The sequence below is a fragment of the Podarcis tiliguerta genome, assembly GCF_965153285.1.
Source record: "Podarcis tiliguerta genome assembly, chromosome: 1".
Classification (NCBI taxonomy): Eukaryota; Metazoa; Chordata; class Lepidosauria; order Squamata; family Lacertidae; genus Podarcis; species Podarcis tiliguerta.
This window is the reverse complement of record NC_139534.1, coordinates 57,662,022-57,679,651: the sequence shown is the minus strand read 5'-3', so window position 1 is coordinate 57,679,651 and position 17,630 is coordinate 57,662,022. Positions and strand designations below refer to the sequence as shown.

The 17,630-nt window shown below is 43.2% G+C and overlaps 1 protein-coding gene across 2 annotated transcripts; it reads left to right on the top strand.

The window, feature by feature from the left end:
• The first annotated feature begins 14 nt into the window (after positions 1-14).
• On the top strand, positions 15-16,749 carry LOC310673971 (inner centromere protein B-like). 2 transcript variants are annotated; one of them, XM_083432836.1, is made up of 19 exons: positions 15-594; positions 819-959; positions 1,531-1,644; positions 2,635-3,341; positions 3,907-3,955; positions 5,228-5,261; positions 6,581-6,698; positions 7,130-7,220; positions 8,310-8,436; positions 8,525-8,659; positions 9,374-9,385; positions 9,681-9,790; positions 10,175-10,295; positions 11,066-11,164; positions 12,059-12,144; positions 12,400-12,481; positions 13,104-13,208; positions 15,411-15,570; positions 16,416-16,749. In XM_083432836.1, the coding sequence occupies exons 1-19, from the start codon at positions 590-592 to the stop codon at positions 16,628-16,630; spliced, it is 2,511 nt and encodes an 836-aa protein (XP_083288962.1). In that variant the 5' UTR covers positions 15-589; the 3' UTR covers positions 16,631-16,749. The 2 variants fall into 2 exon arrangements, with proteins under 2 accessions (XP_083288962.1, XP_083288961.1); XM_083432835.1 differs by lacking the exon at positions 15-594 and having other exon boundaries at positions 650-959.
• The last annotated feature ends 881 nt before the right edge of the window (positions 16,750-17,630 follow it).

Genomic DNA, 17,630 nt, shown 5'->3' with positions numbered 1-17,630 from the left:
CAGCCAATAGGCGTCGTCTATCCGTATAACCCGCCCTCTCTGCGCGTGAGCCGCGATGTAGCTGCGCGGCAGAAGGGGTGAGAAGGCGCGCGAGGGGGGCGGGCGCTCGCTTCGAACGCTGAGGCGGGGGGAGGGCGTTCTGCTGTGTTGTTTTTAAGAATTCAGGCACTTACCGTGCAAGTTTTAGGTGTGCTCCCTGCAGGGTGCAGGGTTTGCAGTTTGCCTCTTTCTGGGCAGCCGACGGAGAACTTAAGTTAAAGGAGAACTTAAGTTTGTTTCCTTGGATTTGCTATTAACTAGCAGGTTTTGAGCATTTTCCTCTAGCTTTGCTCGAATCCTTTATCTTGGTAGGGAGGGAGCGGCTTGCGCTCATCCTCTTTTCCCTTTCTTATATTAGCCTGGAAGCTCTCTCCCCATTCAGCCCCTGGCAAGCAGCAAAGGAGTTAATCAATTTGCAAACGTAATGGCGCTTAATCTAACTCTTCTAAAAGCAAAATCTAATCAGGCTAGTTGAAAAGTAACCGTTCCTAACCGTATTGAAAACCCGGGCAGCGTTGGCTTCCTAGTTTCTCCCTATTACTGATTTTGCATGACGTAAGTCGTTTAACATTACATATGTATAAGTTGATGGTTACTCTTCATTTGTCTTGCTGGTGTGTTAGCGTGCTCGCTCAACTTCAGTTTCCGTAGTAGACTCAGACAAGCACGTTTGTAAGAAAATTGGTTGGCTGTCAATATTATCTGCTGCTAGGAGGAAATCACTATGTAATCAAATGCAGAATGCAATGATTAATGTATTTTTCTCCTGTTTTAAGCAGTGCCATGGCTGAGGCAGGAGGCCCCACTCATCTTCTAGATGTCTGTAGTCGGAAGTTCACAGAATTCTTGTTCAATGCTGAACATAAATGCTTGGTGTGGTTGCGGGAAATCGAGGACGAAGCCCTGAAGATGTTTGATAGGTGGGCTTAGGCTTTGACCCTTGAATCCCAAGCATCTTATAAAAGGGGAGTATGACTTTTTCCACCAGTGCCATAAGCTCTGCATTATTCTTAAGAGATTTAAAAAATGCAGAGTACCAGTCTGATGGAAACCAAAGCTGTCTCTCTGGCATGTGGGTTTTGTTTTTGTTTTTGGTTTATTCTGCTCCTGGCGTAAGCTGGGTATTTGCATCAGAAGTTTAGGACTGACTGAGGGGCTTTTCTGCATGTGGATTCAGTGGCTTTCACTGTGATAAATACATATGAATATATTATTCTTTTACTATCAACTGGCTGGTATTGCAACATGTTCTGGCCTGCTAGAATGGCAGTATCATATTTAAGATTTTATTCTGAAACAGGGACCAGCGTATAGTATTGAATCCAACTAAACTTTGCTGAGGCTAGACTAGACTTATTGGGAGCAATGGATTAGTAATGTCCATTAATTTCAGTGGGTTTCCTCTTGAGTATGCCAAACGTTGAATGCAACTTGCAATCTTTATTTTTGATTTTGGTTCAGTTCAATTATTCAGTAGATTGTTTTTAATAGCAACTTCAGTGCTGAGCCTGAGCTGATGCCCAGAACGCCTTCTCAAAAGAAGTATCGGAAGAAGAAACGATCTTCATGTTTTAAGGATGAATATAAGGAAATAACTAGAAAAAGGTATTGCAGTCAGAGGTCACAGAGATATAATATTTTTAGATGTTCATCTATGTGTATTTAAAAGAGCTATATCAATTCTGTACTTGCCTAGGACTGAATTATAACTTGCTAAAGTGGTTGTCCCCAGGTTTTGCTAATATCATGTTCTTCTCTTTGTTTCAAGATTATACTCATCAGCCAGCACCATACAGTGCTTAAATCAAGCCTTAGTTTTACCCTTTGCTCGGCACCTAATAAGGACAATGACTATTCAATGGAGTAACCTATTGTTACAAAAGCCCAGTGCCTGCCCCTCTCTCTGCCAAGCAGTGGCAAGAGCACATGGGGCCACAGGCACACATGCAAGGCCTGTGTCCCTTTGGAGAATGGAAGACACGGCCGACACTGTCATGCTTTAAGAAATAGGGTTTATTTGCCTATTTACACCTTCAGCCTGCATAGAGGGAGTCTAGATCATACAGCATGGCCCACGGCATTGCAGGCGACCTTTCGTCCCCTTCTCTAAGATGGATCTCAGCCTTACTTCCTCCTCCTTCTGCCCAGAAGCCCCTGTTTCAAAACTCCCCTTTCCTGGCCCCTCACAGTTACCCTGGCAACCTTTGTGACATCTGACTCCCCAGACCAAAGGATCCTTCTGTGGCCCCTCAACACCTTTTTGTAATGCTAGCAGGTCTCCTCTTCTCACAGCCAAGCTGGTTTGCATAAGCCAGCCCAGGAATTCCTTTGCAGCTTGCATTCTCCCTTCATACTACAAATAACCAAAGTCCTAGCATTTATTAATTTCTAGGTTTATCCTGTCTATAACACTACAAAGAAAATGGAGGGATTTGGTGTGGTCACACTGAATTCTAGTGGAAAAAAGCTCTGTGGACTATCTGAAATTTGTATCCCAGTTTCTGGTGCCACCCTGTGGCTTAACATAGAATAAACTTTTGTTTTAGATTTAAAAATTTTTTAACAATAAGTTTATATGCTTGTTTCTCTTTTAAGACTGTCTAGAAGACGAAGCAGTGTAAAGATAGTACCTTCTCAGTGTCTGTCCCCATGTGAAGAGAAACTGAAAAAAATTGATGTGGGGATGACAAGATCCATGTCTGGTTTTGCGGCCTGCTCTGTTGCGAAACCAACTTCAGAAGTACAGTGTGATAAGTTGACTATGTATCCAGTAGGTGGTGGAGCACTTGGTACTGACTGTAGCCAAAATAGTGAATTATCAGGAAAACTGAATGAGGAGATGAATGGAGACCCTGAAATCATCACTGTGGGTTCTAGTGGCTGTTCAGTTGATAGGCCTGGGGCTGCAGGTGTAGCAGATAGCTCTGCGCTGGTGCTGACAGACACAACTGATCCGGGAAACGCAGAAAAAGTCGGATCAATGCGTACATCCACTCCAAACACATCTTTGAATGAAAAAGCAATGTGTGAAAGTGAAGACTTTCCTGCCCAAGAACTAGTCACTAATATGGTGCCCGAGGGAGAGTTTTCCCGAGGGTTAAAGAACAACGCTGGAACTTCTGCAGACTCTCAGTCAGGCCACCCCCCTCCAAATAGACCTCGCAAGAGCAGGCGAGTGTCACTCGCGGAGAAATACTCACTAGCTAACAAAAGGAAAAGCATGATTCGGAAATCCATCCACAAGAGCGTTGCTCAGAAGAAAGCAGTTTGGGACTCCTCATCTACCTCTAGCCAAGTAAGCTGTAAGTAAAGACAATTCAGTTCTGGGATGTAAGGCTCTACAAGCTGTCAATATGTAGCCTTAGGTTTGTGACATATGGGAAAAATTGGCATCTCCAATATGCTGCTTATATAGAGAGTGTGGGGTCACTTCCTAATTGGAGGGCCTTCGAAACTTGATAGCTAACCCTGGTACACCCAGTGTATTTGCCTTCTTTTTGCAGGCTAGGAACTACTCTGAAAAGTACACTGGTATTCCTTAATAGTTCACGCCTCACATCTCCCCTTAACTAACACTGATTTAATAAAACCTGTGGCATACTGTGCTCTTTGTCATGCACAGTGAAAGTCCTGAATGAAGACAAGTAGCAAATGGGCTGGTATGTTAATTCTGTCCATGTGTATGTGCACACACCAGAGAGAATACACACACATACACCCTTCACTGTAGCAGAACTTGTTGATATGTTTAAAGTTCTGCCTCTGAGACTGACAGAGTTGCTAATGGGAGGGAGAGAAGCAAACCACACTTTTACCCTTCAAGCATTCGTTCAACTAATGTTTTTCTTTAACTTTTTTATTCTCCAGGCCACAATTCCATTGATATATTCATGGATGATGAAACCAGCAAACATAGGTGAGCAAGCTTTAGCAAACGGACAGAAATCAAAGCCCTTTGGAAGATTCTTCTATAACTTTAACTTTAAATAATAATAAAAAGAGTTTTAAAAAACAAATTTCTGACCAGTGCCATGATAAAGGTTGCTAAAATGGAAATCACGGAAATATGTTTTTCTTTTGATGGATTTTAAATGTTAACAGTATAGCATAGTGATGTGTTAGCACTATATCTCTTTCATTACAAAAAAAAGACCAAACCCAAAATCACCCCTACCTGGAAAATTTTCTTAGTGGCAGTTAAAACAAAACAAACAAACAGGGTCATAAAATGGCACCTATCACAAGTGTTTTGCTAATGTGTGTTGAGCATCAAACACCCTACCCACAGCATCTATGTCATGCCCTCTAGTGTGGATGGATCCTAGTGGAATGTACACTGAAGAAAAATACTCATAATGTGGAAAATGAGTTGCGGTTCTGTCTGTAGTTTACAGTGGAAGAGCAAAGACTGGGAGTAGCCTCAGTCTCAAGGCTCTGTTGCACTTTGGTTCTTGACCAAGGTCACAAGTGGCAGAGGGAGCTTTTGGTCCTAATTGACAAGAAAGCCCTAGTTGTCTGGCCTATACTCCTCGCCTTCCCAGATTTATGTGGCGATCTGCTCCTCAGCTCAGGAATCTACTGGTAAAATGTTCCCAGGGTACAAAGAGGTTCATTGCATACATATGTGTTGTGATATATGCTTGAATGGTGCTTATTTAACACTTTGGATGTGTTTCTGGCACACTTGACCAAAGGATTGGTCATTGTTCCCTTGGCAACTATGGGGCTCCTAATAAACGTATAGCTTAAAGTCATTTTACGCCAGGACTGGGGAACTGTGGGCCTCCTAATGTCATTGCAACATCAATTGCAACCAGCATTGCCCAGTGGTCAGGGATGATGGGAGCCAGAGTCCAACAACATGTGGAGGTCTACATGCTCTCCATTCCTGTTTTCTACTGTCCACTTTAAGACCAGTGGCTCTGCAAAAAGTCTTTACCTTTCCTTGGAGCCTTATGTTCAGTTTAAACTTCTGAAGTTGCACCCTGAAGGGCATAAAAAAGTAGATTGCTAGACTGGGGACACAATATGCTGTTCTTTCAGCTTTGTTCTATCAGAAGATTCCACTTCTGTTCAAGTAGCCCGTCAGTTGTTCTTTGGAAGTGCCTTAAGGTTTTAATCTGCTCATTCAGCCATTGTTTTGATCTCTGTTGGGATGGGTAACGCTTTGTCAAATGCCTCTCCTTAGGCCTTTTTTGGCACAGAATGCTGAAACCGGTGAGGTAAGGTATTGCTAAGCTATCCACTGGGTTACACCTGGTGAATTGCCTGCTCTTTCCTTGCACCTGCTTTAGTTCAGATCACTTTCCCTCATAATCTTGTACGAAGCTGTCGGTTGGATCAGAGGACCGGCCAGTTAGTTCTGTCAGAATGGCTAGTGATAGATGCTCCATGTTAAAAGGCATCCAAACAAAACTTGGAGACTTGTGCAAAATGCAGAGGAAAACTTAAGTGTTGTATCTGTTGGGTAGAGAAGTAAATTAGGGCCTTAGACACGAGCCTCTTGGCGGTTCCGAGTCTTAACACTTGTGTGTGGTCTTGGGAAGAAGTTTTTATTTGCCACCCCTGTTTTCTGTTTTGGGTGTCAGATTAGACTTGTAAAAGTATCTCATTGCAGGGACATAGTTTCTTGTGTCAAGATAGAACTATCACCCCTTGTGCAACTGAACAGACATTATCCATCTTAACTAATGCAAGTAATTAAGTCTGCACTGCCGGCTGCTACTGTGTTGGGATATTTTTCACCTTAATTTGCCAAAACAAGACACCACCCCTGCTATGTCAGTAGAGCATGAGACTCTGAATCTCAGGGTTTTGGGTTAGAACCCCGTGTTGGGTGAAAGATTCCTGCATTGCAGGGGGTTAGACTAGATGACCTTTGTGGTCCCTTTCAACTTTACATATCTCTGACTCTTTGTCCTTTCTAAGCCAGGTAGGCCCAACCTACATGACCACACTGAAGCTTTTGCTCAGATATTGGAGGAAGGCTTTGTTTAGGAGAGCAATTGAATAAGCATGCCTTCTCTTCTTAGTCCCCCATGACACCACTGCCTGTAGTGCTAGTCTAAGAAAGTTTTATTTGAGCTTCTAATAGTATAAACTGATCCCAAGACTCCTGCTTCTGGTGTTTGAATATTTCCTTGACTTCAGTTGGGTTCCCTCACTGGGTGCTATATAGCTGCTTTATTGGAAATAACCTTTTAATATTTCTCTCTCTTTCATCTTTCTACGTAAAAAATGGCATGTGCTTATTTTACTGTTTGTGTGAGTTGCTCTGGTTTCAGTGTTCCATTGCGCCAGAAGCGGCTTAGTCATGCTGGCCACATGACCTGGAAAAAACTGTCTGCAGACAAATGCCAGCTTCCTTGGCCTGTAAAGCGAGATGAGCGCCACAACCCAGAGTCGTTCGCGACTGGACTTAACTGTCAGGGGTCCTTTACCTTTTAATAAAAGTTATGCATGTGCTTCATCTAGGATTCAGCTTGCTCAACCTTGTAGAAAGACTGTCACTGTGTGTTAAAACATTGTTTTTTTCCTATAGGCTTTGAACACACTACGAAATATGACTTGTGCTCTGGGTGCACCTAGTCTGAATATTTGTTGCACTCTGCAAAGTCCAGTTCCGCTTGAGATGCAGCAAGGGGAATCATGCAGTAAAGGTAAACAGCTTCATGCAATCAAAGCTGCCTGCACAGCATAGGACTTTGTGAAACAAATGAAAGTAGAAGTTGCCATCAACCCACTATAGCATTGTTTGAATCATTTTCTTTTTATTTTAAAAATCTATTTTTGTTTCTTTAGAATTTTCATTATATGGGTTGTGTTTCCAAGTTTAGAATAAAGGGGAACTGTCATATAAGTTAACCTGCATAAATGCTTAGCATCTTGTCCTTCCAATGTAAAGGACTGAGGCACAAGAGACCTGAATCTCGGCATACTGATACTATGCCTAGGTTAGCATTGTCTAGAGTACATGTTGTGCCCATGGTACGATTTCCACCTAACCTTAGCTGCCGTCAGTTGAAGGTGGCTTTTGTGATACTGTTTCAGGACAATACCCTTCATTGAACTAATTGTGCCTTCTCCACAGAAACAGCTGAAACTAAAATTACTGACACCCAGGTCTGTGGAGCTGACTATTCAGCCCAGAGCTGTCCCCGTGAGCAATTGCAGAATATACGGTATGTTTTCTTTTGGGAGCATAATCTGGTGTGGCCTCTCTTTTTTCTTTTCAGCTTTGATATAATCCACCTCAGTTTCCAGTCAATGCAGTTACCAAAAGTTGTTTCAGGTAGAAAGAGTTCTCCTGGAAAGTATCATGACGCCTTGTGTTAGGGATTGGTTACACAAGTATATCTGATGAAAGCTTATCTTTGTTCTGGGAGATGAGTTCTTCCAGGATGGGTACAGCCAGTGAGCCAGATTCTTCTCTCTTTTCTTATTCCCCCCCACCCCATCCCTCCACTCAGTGGGTCACCGTTGGCAGGTGGGTGGACTTAGAAATAGTATGCAGTCCATTATCTTTACTGGTAAAAGCTCCATAATGAACATCTCCTAGTATAACAGATCAGAGGAAATTTGGATATCTGGGTAAGCTTAATACATGTACATGTACATTGACTCAGAATTGGAAGTGTCAGGCAAAATTGGCTATCATGAAACCATGTGGCATAACAGTATACAGTCGTACCTTGGATCATGAATGCCTTGGTACTTGGATGTTTTGGCTCCTGAACACCGAAAATCCAGAAGTGAGTGTTCCAGTTTGCGAATGTTCTTTGGAACCCAAACGCCTGAGGGGCTTCCGCAGCTTCCAGTTGGCTGCAGGAGCTTCCTGCAGCCAATCAGAAGCCATGCTTTGGTTTCCGAACGTTTTGGAAGTTGGAACGGATTTCTGGAACGGATTCTGTTTTACTTCCAAGAACAACTGTATATTCTTGAACATGTTACTATATCAAGGTGTTATTTTACTCTAATCTGAAGAGCCCGAAATTTTGGATTCAAAAATATATAGAAGGTTTTTTGTTTCTTGTGCTTGCTAGGTTTTTGTTTTGTTTTGTTTTGTTTTTGTGGTTTCCTCTGTAATCCCTCTCCCCCTCCCCTGTTTTTTTTGAGCGTCACTGGAGAGCTTATAGGGCACCTTGACCTCTATGAGTAAGAGGCCCAAAACCTTTTGATCATGTTGAATCGTTGGGAGTCTTCAGATCTCTGACAGCAAGGATAATTTATGTAATTGGGATTGCTATGTATACACTTCATGCTCTTTTCAGGAGCCAGAGTTATAAACAAGCAATGGATGAACTGCCTGCTGCCCAGCACACACAGGATGAAGGCACTTCTCTTCCTAGTCAAAAACCCACATCTCCTGCAAACAAGCCCTTATCTGGCCCAGGCAAGGTAAGTAAACGCCAAGGACAACATAATGGCCCTTTTCTGATGCCACAGCACCGGCCAGCTACTAAGAACATCCATACTCTTCCGACAGATCACTCGGCCTTTCAAAAACTTCTTCCAGACAATACAGAAGAGCCAGCTACTCAAATCCCCAGGGTCTGCAGGCCACAATAGTGTCATGAAAAATCTCATCAAACGTGGCACGCCCAGTAAGCCTACCTCCAAGGTAGGTGTCAAGGATGCTGCTCAAGTTAAAAGTCTGCTACACACTGAGCTCCTGGCAGCTGCAGTTACCTTGCGTAGCAGGGCTAAGGGACCTCTGCATGAGACCTTGCAGAACTGCTGCCAGCTGGATTGGGTTTGGTGAACTAATAGTGTGGGCTTATGCGTCCTTTTATCACACTGAGAGATGTGAGGTTGGGGCTAGGACTGTCATTTTGTAAGTGGCCTCGTGGGAAATTTCCAGCGCATACCAGCAAGAGAAGTTTCTTCCTCCACTTGGGCATGTGGGTTCGATCGGTCTGCCTTACTCTTGGGGAAACCAATTTGGGAGGTCACCGGTCAGACCAAGCCATCATCTTCTGCCCTTTGTCCTATCTGAAGCATGGCTGAAGTCTCTTCAAAATTAAGCTTGTTGGACTTCCCAGCTTTGGTTTGGTTTAATTTAATTCCCATTCCTGCTGTGGAACTTGGGATCTTTGATAGCTTTAAGGCAGCAAATTGGGATTTATTTGCCTCATCTCTCCTCTGTTATTATTGATAAGGTAAAGAGGTTATTTGCTGGGCCCCGGGGCCATTTTGCATCTTCTCACAAGCCTTTCCTTTACTAAGGCAGAAGGAACTGCTATTGAATCACTCTAATGAACTGGTTAGTTAGCATTTAGACTTGGAAACTAAGTAACTTGTCTTTCCTTTCCTTTTCATATTCATCCTACCAAAGGGAGAGTTTGTTGTAAGTAACTATTTTTCTCATTTTGTGGCCTGGGAATTGTTTTTTTAAAAAAGACTTAACTGCCCTAAATGCACTACCTATTTTAGCTGCATATGGATCTTTTCGGAAGGTTTTGGTGTTTCACGTACCTAAGTACAGCTACACGTACTGATCTGGCTTTAACTCGTGGTAGTGAGGTTGGCGAAAACATTGCTTTTCTTGGCTAGTGGGTCAATAATAAATAATAATAGTAAATAATAATAATAATAAATGGTTGCCACAACCGGAAGTAGGCTAAACTTTCTGCACATCATAGGAAAAGGAGCGACAGCGTCTTGAGAGTTTGCGAAAAAAGCAAGAAGCTGAGCAGCAGAGGAAGCAGAAAGTTGAGGAAGAAAAAAAGCGGCGACTAGAAGAGATAAGGCTGTAGGTAGCTGTTCACCCTCAGTCCCGTTTGGATAACTGGGGGCCAGTCACCTAGAGAAGTCCAGCCTGCAGTCTAAGCTAGGCATGGCAGGCCACTTATACAAATTACACCCATGGGGAGCTCTGTACTGCAGCCACTTCCAGCAGGCTGATTGGCCATGATAGCAAGCCTTCCTTGCTAATGAATAATTGGGAGTGCATGTTAAGGTTCCCTGTGGCGCGTTCCCTGCCTGCCCCATACCTGATACCACATATCATGCCAGGTATGGGCCTGGTGGACGTGGTTTGGGGGAAGCAGCATTGCTTGCCAAATTGGGGCTTTGTGCCAGGCCTAAGGTTCCCCAGCCTCTACTATAAACACACCTATTTCTCCATATCTCACAGAAAGCGGGAAGAACGGCTAAGAAAGACACTGCAAGCTCGAGAACGGGTGGAGCAGATGGGGGAAGAAAAGAGAAGGAGGATGGAGCAGAAGTTATCTCAACATGAAGAAAGGAGCGAGAAGGTAGGAGACGGTCCCATTTTCTTCCTAGCCTTTTAATGACAGTGGTCAGAGCATGTAAGCAGATTCCTATTGGTATATTGTGTCATCCATTCTGAGAGATGTGGTTTTATGTTTTATTATATAAGCTACCAACGTTAATTCTTTGCATACAGTATATGTAATCCAGGGGTCACTAATGTGGTATCCTCCAGATGTTGCTGGAAAACAGCTCCCATTATCTCTGACTATTGGCCATGCTGACTGAGGCTGATGGGAGTTGTAGTCCAATAATCTCTGGAAAGCACCACGTTGGCTACTTTTGGTTTGGCCTTTTAACAAGAGCTGAAGAACTTTTGCTCAGATGTTTCTGGACTCTGACTCACATCAGCCCCAGCCTGTGTGACCCAAGGTAATGATGATGGGAGTTGCAGTCCAAGAACATATGGAGGGCACTTGGTTCCCGAGCCTTGCTCCTGGCAATCCTGTGAGGCCAGGGAGGCTGAGGGGCTACAACTAGCTCAGGGTCACCTCATGAGCTACACCCAGTGGGGATCTGAACCTGGGTCTCTTCAGTTCTGGTCTGGCACTGACTACAGGATCGCACTAGGTACTCGGCACTGAGATCATAAACTCAAATCAGTACTTCACAGGCATGTAGGGTTGATAATTCTTAACTGGATTCTGTTCTCCCTCCCCCCCCCCCCCCCGCGCGATACTATATGAATTGTTATTCAGTATGGTCTTGAGGTCTGAAATATGAAAACTAAAATATAAAAGGATCTTTCACACAGGTGCGGGAAGAGAAAGTAGCAGAGGAAAAGACCAAGAAAAGAATATCTACTAAGAAAATGGGGGAAGCAGAAGCGCGAAAACAGAAGGTGCTTCAGATGGTGAGCACTGTATTGAATGTCAAGTGAAAGGGTGTACAGAAGAGAATGAAACTGAGGCAGAGGATTAAGCCCTGCATGCTGGAGACTGAAATAGTCAAACTCCTGAGCAACGTCTTATTGTAATCCTGAAAAGTGCATTTGCTGTTGCCTGAAGTATCAAACCCTGGAGGTCTCCTTGGAAAGAGGAAGATGCATTTAAATCTCCGCTGACCTGTTGGTTCCTACTAACAAAGCCAGGCCATGAGGAGTTGTCAGAAGGGGTGAGGAGTGAGCAAAATATGGAGGGACTCTTGGTGGTGAGAATATGTAGGTTTTTCAAACCTACTCCAATGCCTTTGCATCTAGCTTCCTAGCATTCATGTGGATAAGAGGTAATACCATTGCCACATGCCCTCAGAGATATTGAATGCAAAATCCTCTAGCTCAGACATTACCTTCTATATCTCCTGGGGAGCCATGAGAAAAGCACCCAAGTCCCACTGTGGTTTTCGCTGCACGTATGCGTGAGAATTGAGAAGTATTGTCTGAACTGCTTGGTTTGTTTCTAAAGCATTCTGCTTGGCTATTTAGTTTTTTAATAAACCTTGTTGTTACAATAAAACCTCTCTTAATACAATTACTGTTGTGCACATAAGCAGCAGTTAAATATAATGGGGCAGAGTTCTCTTCATTGCACTACAGCAGCCTTTCTCAACCTGTGGGTCCCCAGATGTTGTTGAACTACAACTCCCATCATCCCTAGCTAGCAAGGCCAGAGCTCAGGGATGATGGGAGTTGTAGTCCAACAACATCTGGGGACCCAAGGTTAAGAAACACTGCACTACAGGGATTCGGCATTTCCCCACCTGCTCTTTGTGTTTATGGTGGGTGCTGATTCTGTACTCCTTGTTTCAGGAAGAAGGGCACAAACTTCGAGAGTGGAAGACCGTTGGAGAAATTAAGAAAATGCTGGAGCACAATTGCACAAAACAGGGGAAAGGGTGAGGACTTTGCTTCCTCGGTTACAAGGTTGGATGACCCTAGGAACACTTGATGGAATGGTGTAGATGCAATTCTGATGACTTCCCAAAATTGTGTGTAAAAGGGCCAGTTCTAAAACCATATGGCTTTCTTTGGGGTAATATGTGCATTTTGTAATTAAGGGAAACTGCCTAAAGCTGCAGTCCTAACACACACTTGCTAGTAATCTTGTCACAGGTAAATATGTTTATGTATGCTCTCCTTTCACTTTTTAGACACCATGGACAGCATGATAAAGAGAAATTGGTGAGACCCCAGGAGCTAGCAGTAGTTACAGAAGAGGAAGAAAATCTGAAGGTACGCCAAGGAATTGGAAAGCCAGGATTTGAAGTGGGGCTGGGCATAAAGCCCCACTTGCCAGCAGCTATGTAAACAAACCCCTCTAATTTTAGCAGATGCATTTTCAAAATGCAGGACATCAACTTGACCCTTGTACTGCTGATGGGAACTGCTTGAATTGAGTACTTGCTTGTCTGACACCATTTAAATTCTGTAAAGTGCTGTGTTAATCTTGTGCAGCTATGTTCCCACCATACTGAACCAGATTGTAAGTTTGTGCACATTTTTTTGCACGATATGCTCTACAAGAGAACTGAGTTTACAGTTATATTTGTTCTTCGGGGAATGGGATGGGTGTCTGGGGAATCACCCGGGGAAAGGTAGCGATCACAATTATGCTTCACTGATGATGGGGGAGCAGGCAGGAAGAGTTAACAGACTTATTAGTGGAGCATCTTAATGGATTTTTCTGAAAAGAAACTTGTTTTTTTGAAGACCCTCTGCATCTTTACAAAAAATAGCTGCTGGTGCCTTCTAGTGAAGAGGCTACCCTACTAAATTTCAATGCAGTCTGGGTGAAGTGGATGGAATCAAAGACCATTGTAGAATGGTCAGCTAATAAATCTGATCCTGCCAATAGGGTGAACAGAATTCTACCCGCCTAGACGAGCTGCAACAAGAAAAGAAAGCTATGCAGGTGGACACAGTTCCTGCTGCTAATAAATGGTTGAATATAACTGCCCAGGTAAGCAATAGATAGTTGAGGCCTGTGGTCGGATACCTGGGCTTTGAATTGGAAAGTGACTTGGATGTCCATTGGTATCTCACAAACTTGTGACACCTTTTCAGTAACTGAAATTAAGAGCAGTCCTCCGTTTTATGCTCGGAGATATATTCACTCTGCCTATGCCCTGAGCAGTGGGCAGACACAGTCCAAAATTGCCTTCTGTTGCCCCTCCCTTCCCTTTGCCTCTTAAGTAAGCACTTGGGGATGGGGCAGTGTCTGTTTCTGCCGTTCCCCTCACTTGTTGTCCTGCAGTGTATCCTTGCTGTGTAGTGTACCTCAAAGCATCAGTGGGGCCTACACTGTGATTAAAGCAGATCAAGAACAGCCAGGTGGTATATTGCCGAATGTTAAATGCCTCCAACTTGGAGACCTTTTATTTCTCTTCTCCCCTCACCCTACCAACACCTTCTAGCACAGCCGCTTGGCTGTCACTGGCATAGGGTTTTGAGTGAGTTTTGTGACCCAGACGCTGCATTAAGCATTTCCTGAGGCTGTACACTTCCTTCCTCTTTGAAGGAGACAAGGCATCAAAAATAACACTCTTTTGAATACATATTGGAAGAAACCTACGGCTGTTTATGAATTCTAAAGGTGCTGCAGTTCTAACAAATGAGCACAAGGGGGCATGAGAATATGATAAACTAAGCTGTTTGACTGCTGTTATCAAAGAAGACTGGGAATATTTGTAAAGGGCAGCCCCTCCATGGCTGTTGCCAGTGCTTTTTTCTGGGGGGGGGGGGACATACCCCTAACCTTTTGTGAATCTTTGTACTTTTGTCCATTTACTGTATTTATTTTCCCCAATTTGAACTATAAAATGGTCATTTTCTTGAGTCAAAATGAGAGAACCCCCTAAACCTTTTTAAAGAAAAAACGTACTGGCTATAGCACCACCATAGGAAGGACTTAGAAGAAGCAGTGCTTCCTAATACTGAGGGGGTTACTTTGGAGCAATGGTGTCTCGCACCCTACACACACACTTACCGGTATGCTATTCCATTTAGCCTGGCAGCAACCAGAATGAGGGAGGTGAAGCTTCATAATCTCCCATGTTGCCTTGTGAGTATCTGGTGTGCAGCTCCAATAACTCACAAAAGCGCAGGAGAAGGATTGATTGCTAGAAGCCAGCAAAAATGCAGTTCAGCATTGTTCTGGTTAGACCTGGAGTTATTTTCTTTCAGCCAGTTAAGGAGGAAGCTGTGAGCGCTATATATAGCAATGCCCTTGTGTGTCTATGAAGTCCTAGACTTCGTGGTGTTTCAAAGTGTCAGCATGTTGGAACACGCTCAGTTCCGATGTATAATGTAACTGGCTGCTTTTGCAATGTGTACATTCATGTATTCATTATTGAAGTAGCCACTCCCTGGTGGCATATTTTGATAGACAAACTGGAACTACCCATCTCAAGCCTTAATTTTCAGGAACTTGCATAGCTGGTGCCTTTTAGTACTGTGGCGCAGTCACCAGCATCTCCCTAGCTATTTATCTTTTGGACTGTACCACCAATGGCTCAGGCCTGCAATAGCTCAAGGACCGCCTCTCCCTTTATAAACCAACCTGGCCTCTGCAATCATCATCTAAGGCCCTTTTTCGTGTGCCTCCTCTGCAAGAGGTCTGGAGGGTGGCAACACAAGGACAGGCCTTTTCTGTAGTGGCTCCCTGCTTGTGGAATGCTTCCCCCAGGGAAGCTCACCTGGCTCTGTCATTATATATCTCTTCAACCAGGCCTTGGGCTGGTTAATATTCTATGGCCTTTTAAATGTATTTGGGATGGGTGTTTTTGTTTTGTTTTGCTTTGCTTTGCTTCTAACTATTTATTTGTGATTCTATCTTTTTATCTTGTGAATCACCCTGAGATCTTTGGATGAAGGGCAGTATATAAATTTAATAATAACAATATACACACATTACAGAAAATAAAACAAAAAACTTCAAGCTCATTAGAGCATCCGCCTTCCATATTAAATATTCTGATATGGTAATCATAAGCTTTTCATAGTGATTAATGATCCCAGAGGACATATCCACAGTGTCATTTGAGGTGCTTGCATAATAAGAAACTTAAGAAGGCACTGGAAGATGGGTAGCCACAGAGCCCTGTTGGCAAATTGCTGCACCTGTAACATTAACCAATCCATTCAGGTCTTGTCTTTATTACAGAAATCTCCTGCTGGCCGCTCTAGTCAAATGAGTCCCCAAGGTCTGAAAGGTACCAAGTCCCTCAAAGTCAACCACAATGACTATGGAATGGACTTGAATAGCGATGACTCCACGGATGACGAAAGTGAGCCCAGGAAGCCCATCCCTGCATGGGCCACTGGTAAGAGTGAGTTTTCAGTGGCCGCAAAATGGTATCACTGAAATTACAGGGTTCTTGCTTCAGATTCTGATGGTCCTCTCAGTTTTTGCTGGGTCTATCCTAACACGTAAAATACATAAACAAATCTCTCAGAGCTCAGTTCTGCTACAAGAACCTGACAGTACCACAAGAGCCTTTACAGCGCCTCTACACAACCTTACGGAGAGAGCAAAGTCAATGTAGGCTTCATTGCTCTCTATGAGATGCTCTTTTTGGATGGTGGATGGTTGGTGGAAGGACCCTGAGTGAGATGCAAGGAAGGGAAGATCTTCTGGGGTGAGAGACTGGGAAAAGAAAGGCAAGCCCCCAGGTGAGAGGGTCCCCTGCTTTCTGTGGGTTAAGAACTACCTTTGAGAGAGGACTCTGCACTTTCTTCTTTCTTCCTCTGTTTTTGTTTTTTATTTAGTTTCTTGCATTGTGAAAAAGCTTTAATAAAATCTTACAGGGGGGAAAAAGGAGATTCATCGTGTAGCCAACTTGACCAGCTTGAAATATAATTTCTGTTCTACAGGCCTGCCTCTATTTGGTCATTTGACAAACTTGCTTTTTAATTCCTTTGGGGTTTTTTGAATCAAAATGATAAGTCTGCTTGTGTGGTGGAGACTATTGGATAATTACAGTGGGGTATTCCTTATGTAGGCCGAGCCATACCTAGATCCTGTGAGTGCTGCAGCTGAATTGAGCTGCTGGCTAGAGTCCACTCATAGATTGGGTTTCACATTTTTCCTCCCCATGTAGAAGTGCTTCAAGTGGAGATGTGTTGCTACTTGAAGGATTACTCACAGAATAACTGCTTGTTTCCTCAGGTCTTCAGCTTAATGAAGCTGTTACATACCAATACTACAACCCTCCGGACATCAACAAGTTCTTTGGAGTAATCTTAAGTCCTAAACTAGAAGCTATCTTCTACAAAAGTAAGCCGAGGTATTTCAAGCGCACAAGTTCAGCTGTTTGGCAGTCTCCACCTCTTCCAGGTACCAAAGCAGCATTGCGTGCCTCTAACAGTATGAAGAAGCACTGAAGCTGTGTAGAACCACTTATGGCGCTCAGCTGTTTTTTGTCTGTCATGTCTATGTAAAATGCATCTGTAAGGTATTTTAATGTTTTATATCTTGTGCAATAAAGGTTTAAATGCTGAAACTGTCAAGGACTTTTTTTTAAAACACCAAATAACCAGGGCAATTTTGCTTTGCTTATTTTGGATGCAGGTGTTTACCGAATCTTCCAACTAAGATGAAGAAAGAGGTTGTAGTAGACTTCAATACTGCTGGGTTTATCTCTTCCCATTGTGCCTTCGGGTCATAATAGACTGTTTATAACTGCTTCTTAGTTCACACCAGCACAAATGGTTCTTCCAAGCTAATGGTGAGAGAGAAAGAGGGCCATTGAAAAAACAAACTGACAGTAGTTGGAATAACTGAACAAGTAAACAAATTGGCAAGAATGATGTGAACTAAATTTTTGCTCAGTATGAACCAAAGGGAACAGTGCCAGACTAAACTATATTAATACTTTATGGGACTTCCTCTGCCTTTCTAAAAAAAAAGTGGGTTTGGTCTTATGTAACTACTACCAGCCTTTAGTTTTAGCACACAGTTCCCAAATGTTATCCTCTCAGATTTTCAGTAGCTTGGGGACAAGCCTTTTTTACCTGCCCAGATCAGAATGCAGATTCACTTCTTCAGAAGGTTAGATTTCAGTGTGACATACAAAGGTTACATGCATTTGCAGTCAAGTAAATAAAAGACAAATATTTTGATGACTTTCCTAGAAAGGCAGTAAAACCAAGGGATGTTACAGCTCACATGGTTATTTCTGAAATTTTGAGGAGGATGAAATCTGTCATCTTGACAAAAGCAGTACATAAACTCACTTTTCATGGCTCCATCTAATGGGAGTATTGCAGTGACCTTGGCTTTATTTACATGGAGGTAGCTAGCTTTAGGGTTTTAAAGTGATAATTGCAACAAATGTGTTTTTTCTTATTTGAAACTGCCTCTGGGGACTGCTGTATCAAAGGA

Bases quoted from the DNA above. Each gene is read 5' to 3' on its own strand.
- LOC310673971 (XM_083432835.1), top strand. From the start codon at position 793: ATGTATTTTTCTCCTGTTTTAAGCAGTGCCATGGCTGAGGCAGGAGGC. The intron at 7,221-8,309 runs GTATGTTTTCTT...TGCTCTTTTCAG, and splicing joins GAGCAATTGCAGAATATACG to GAGCCAGAGTTATAAACAAG. The intron at 15,571-16,415 runs GTAAGAGTGAGT...TTGTTTCCTCAG, and splicing joins CATCCCTGCATGGGCCACTG to GTCTTCAGCTTAATGAAGCT.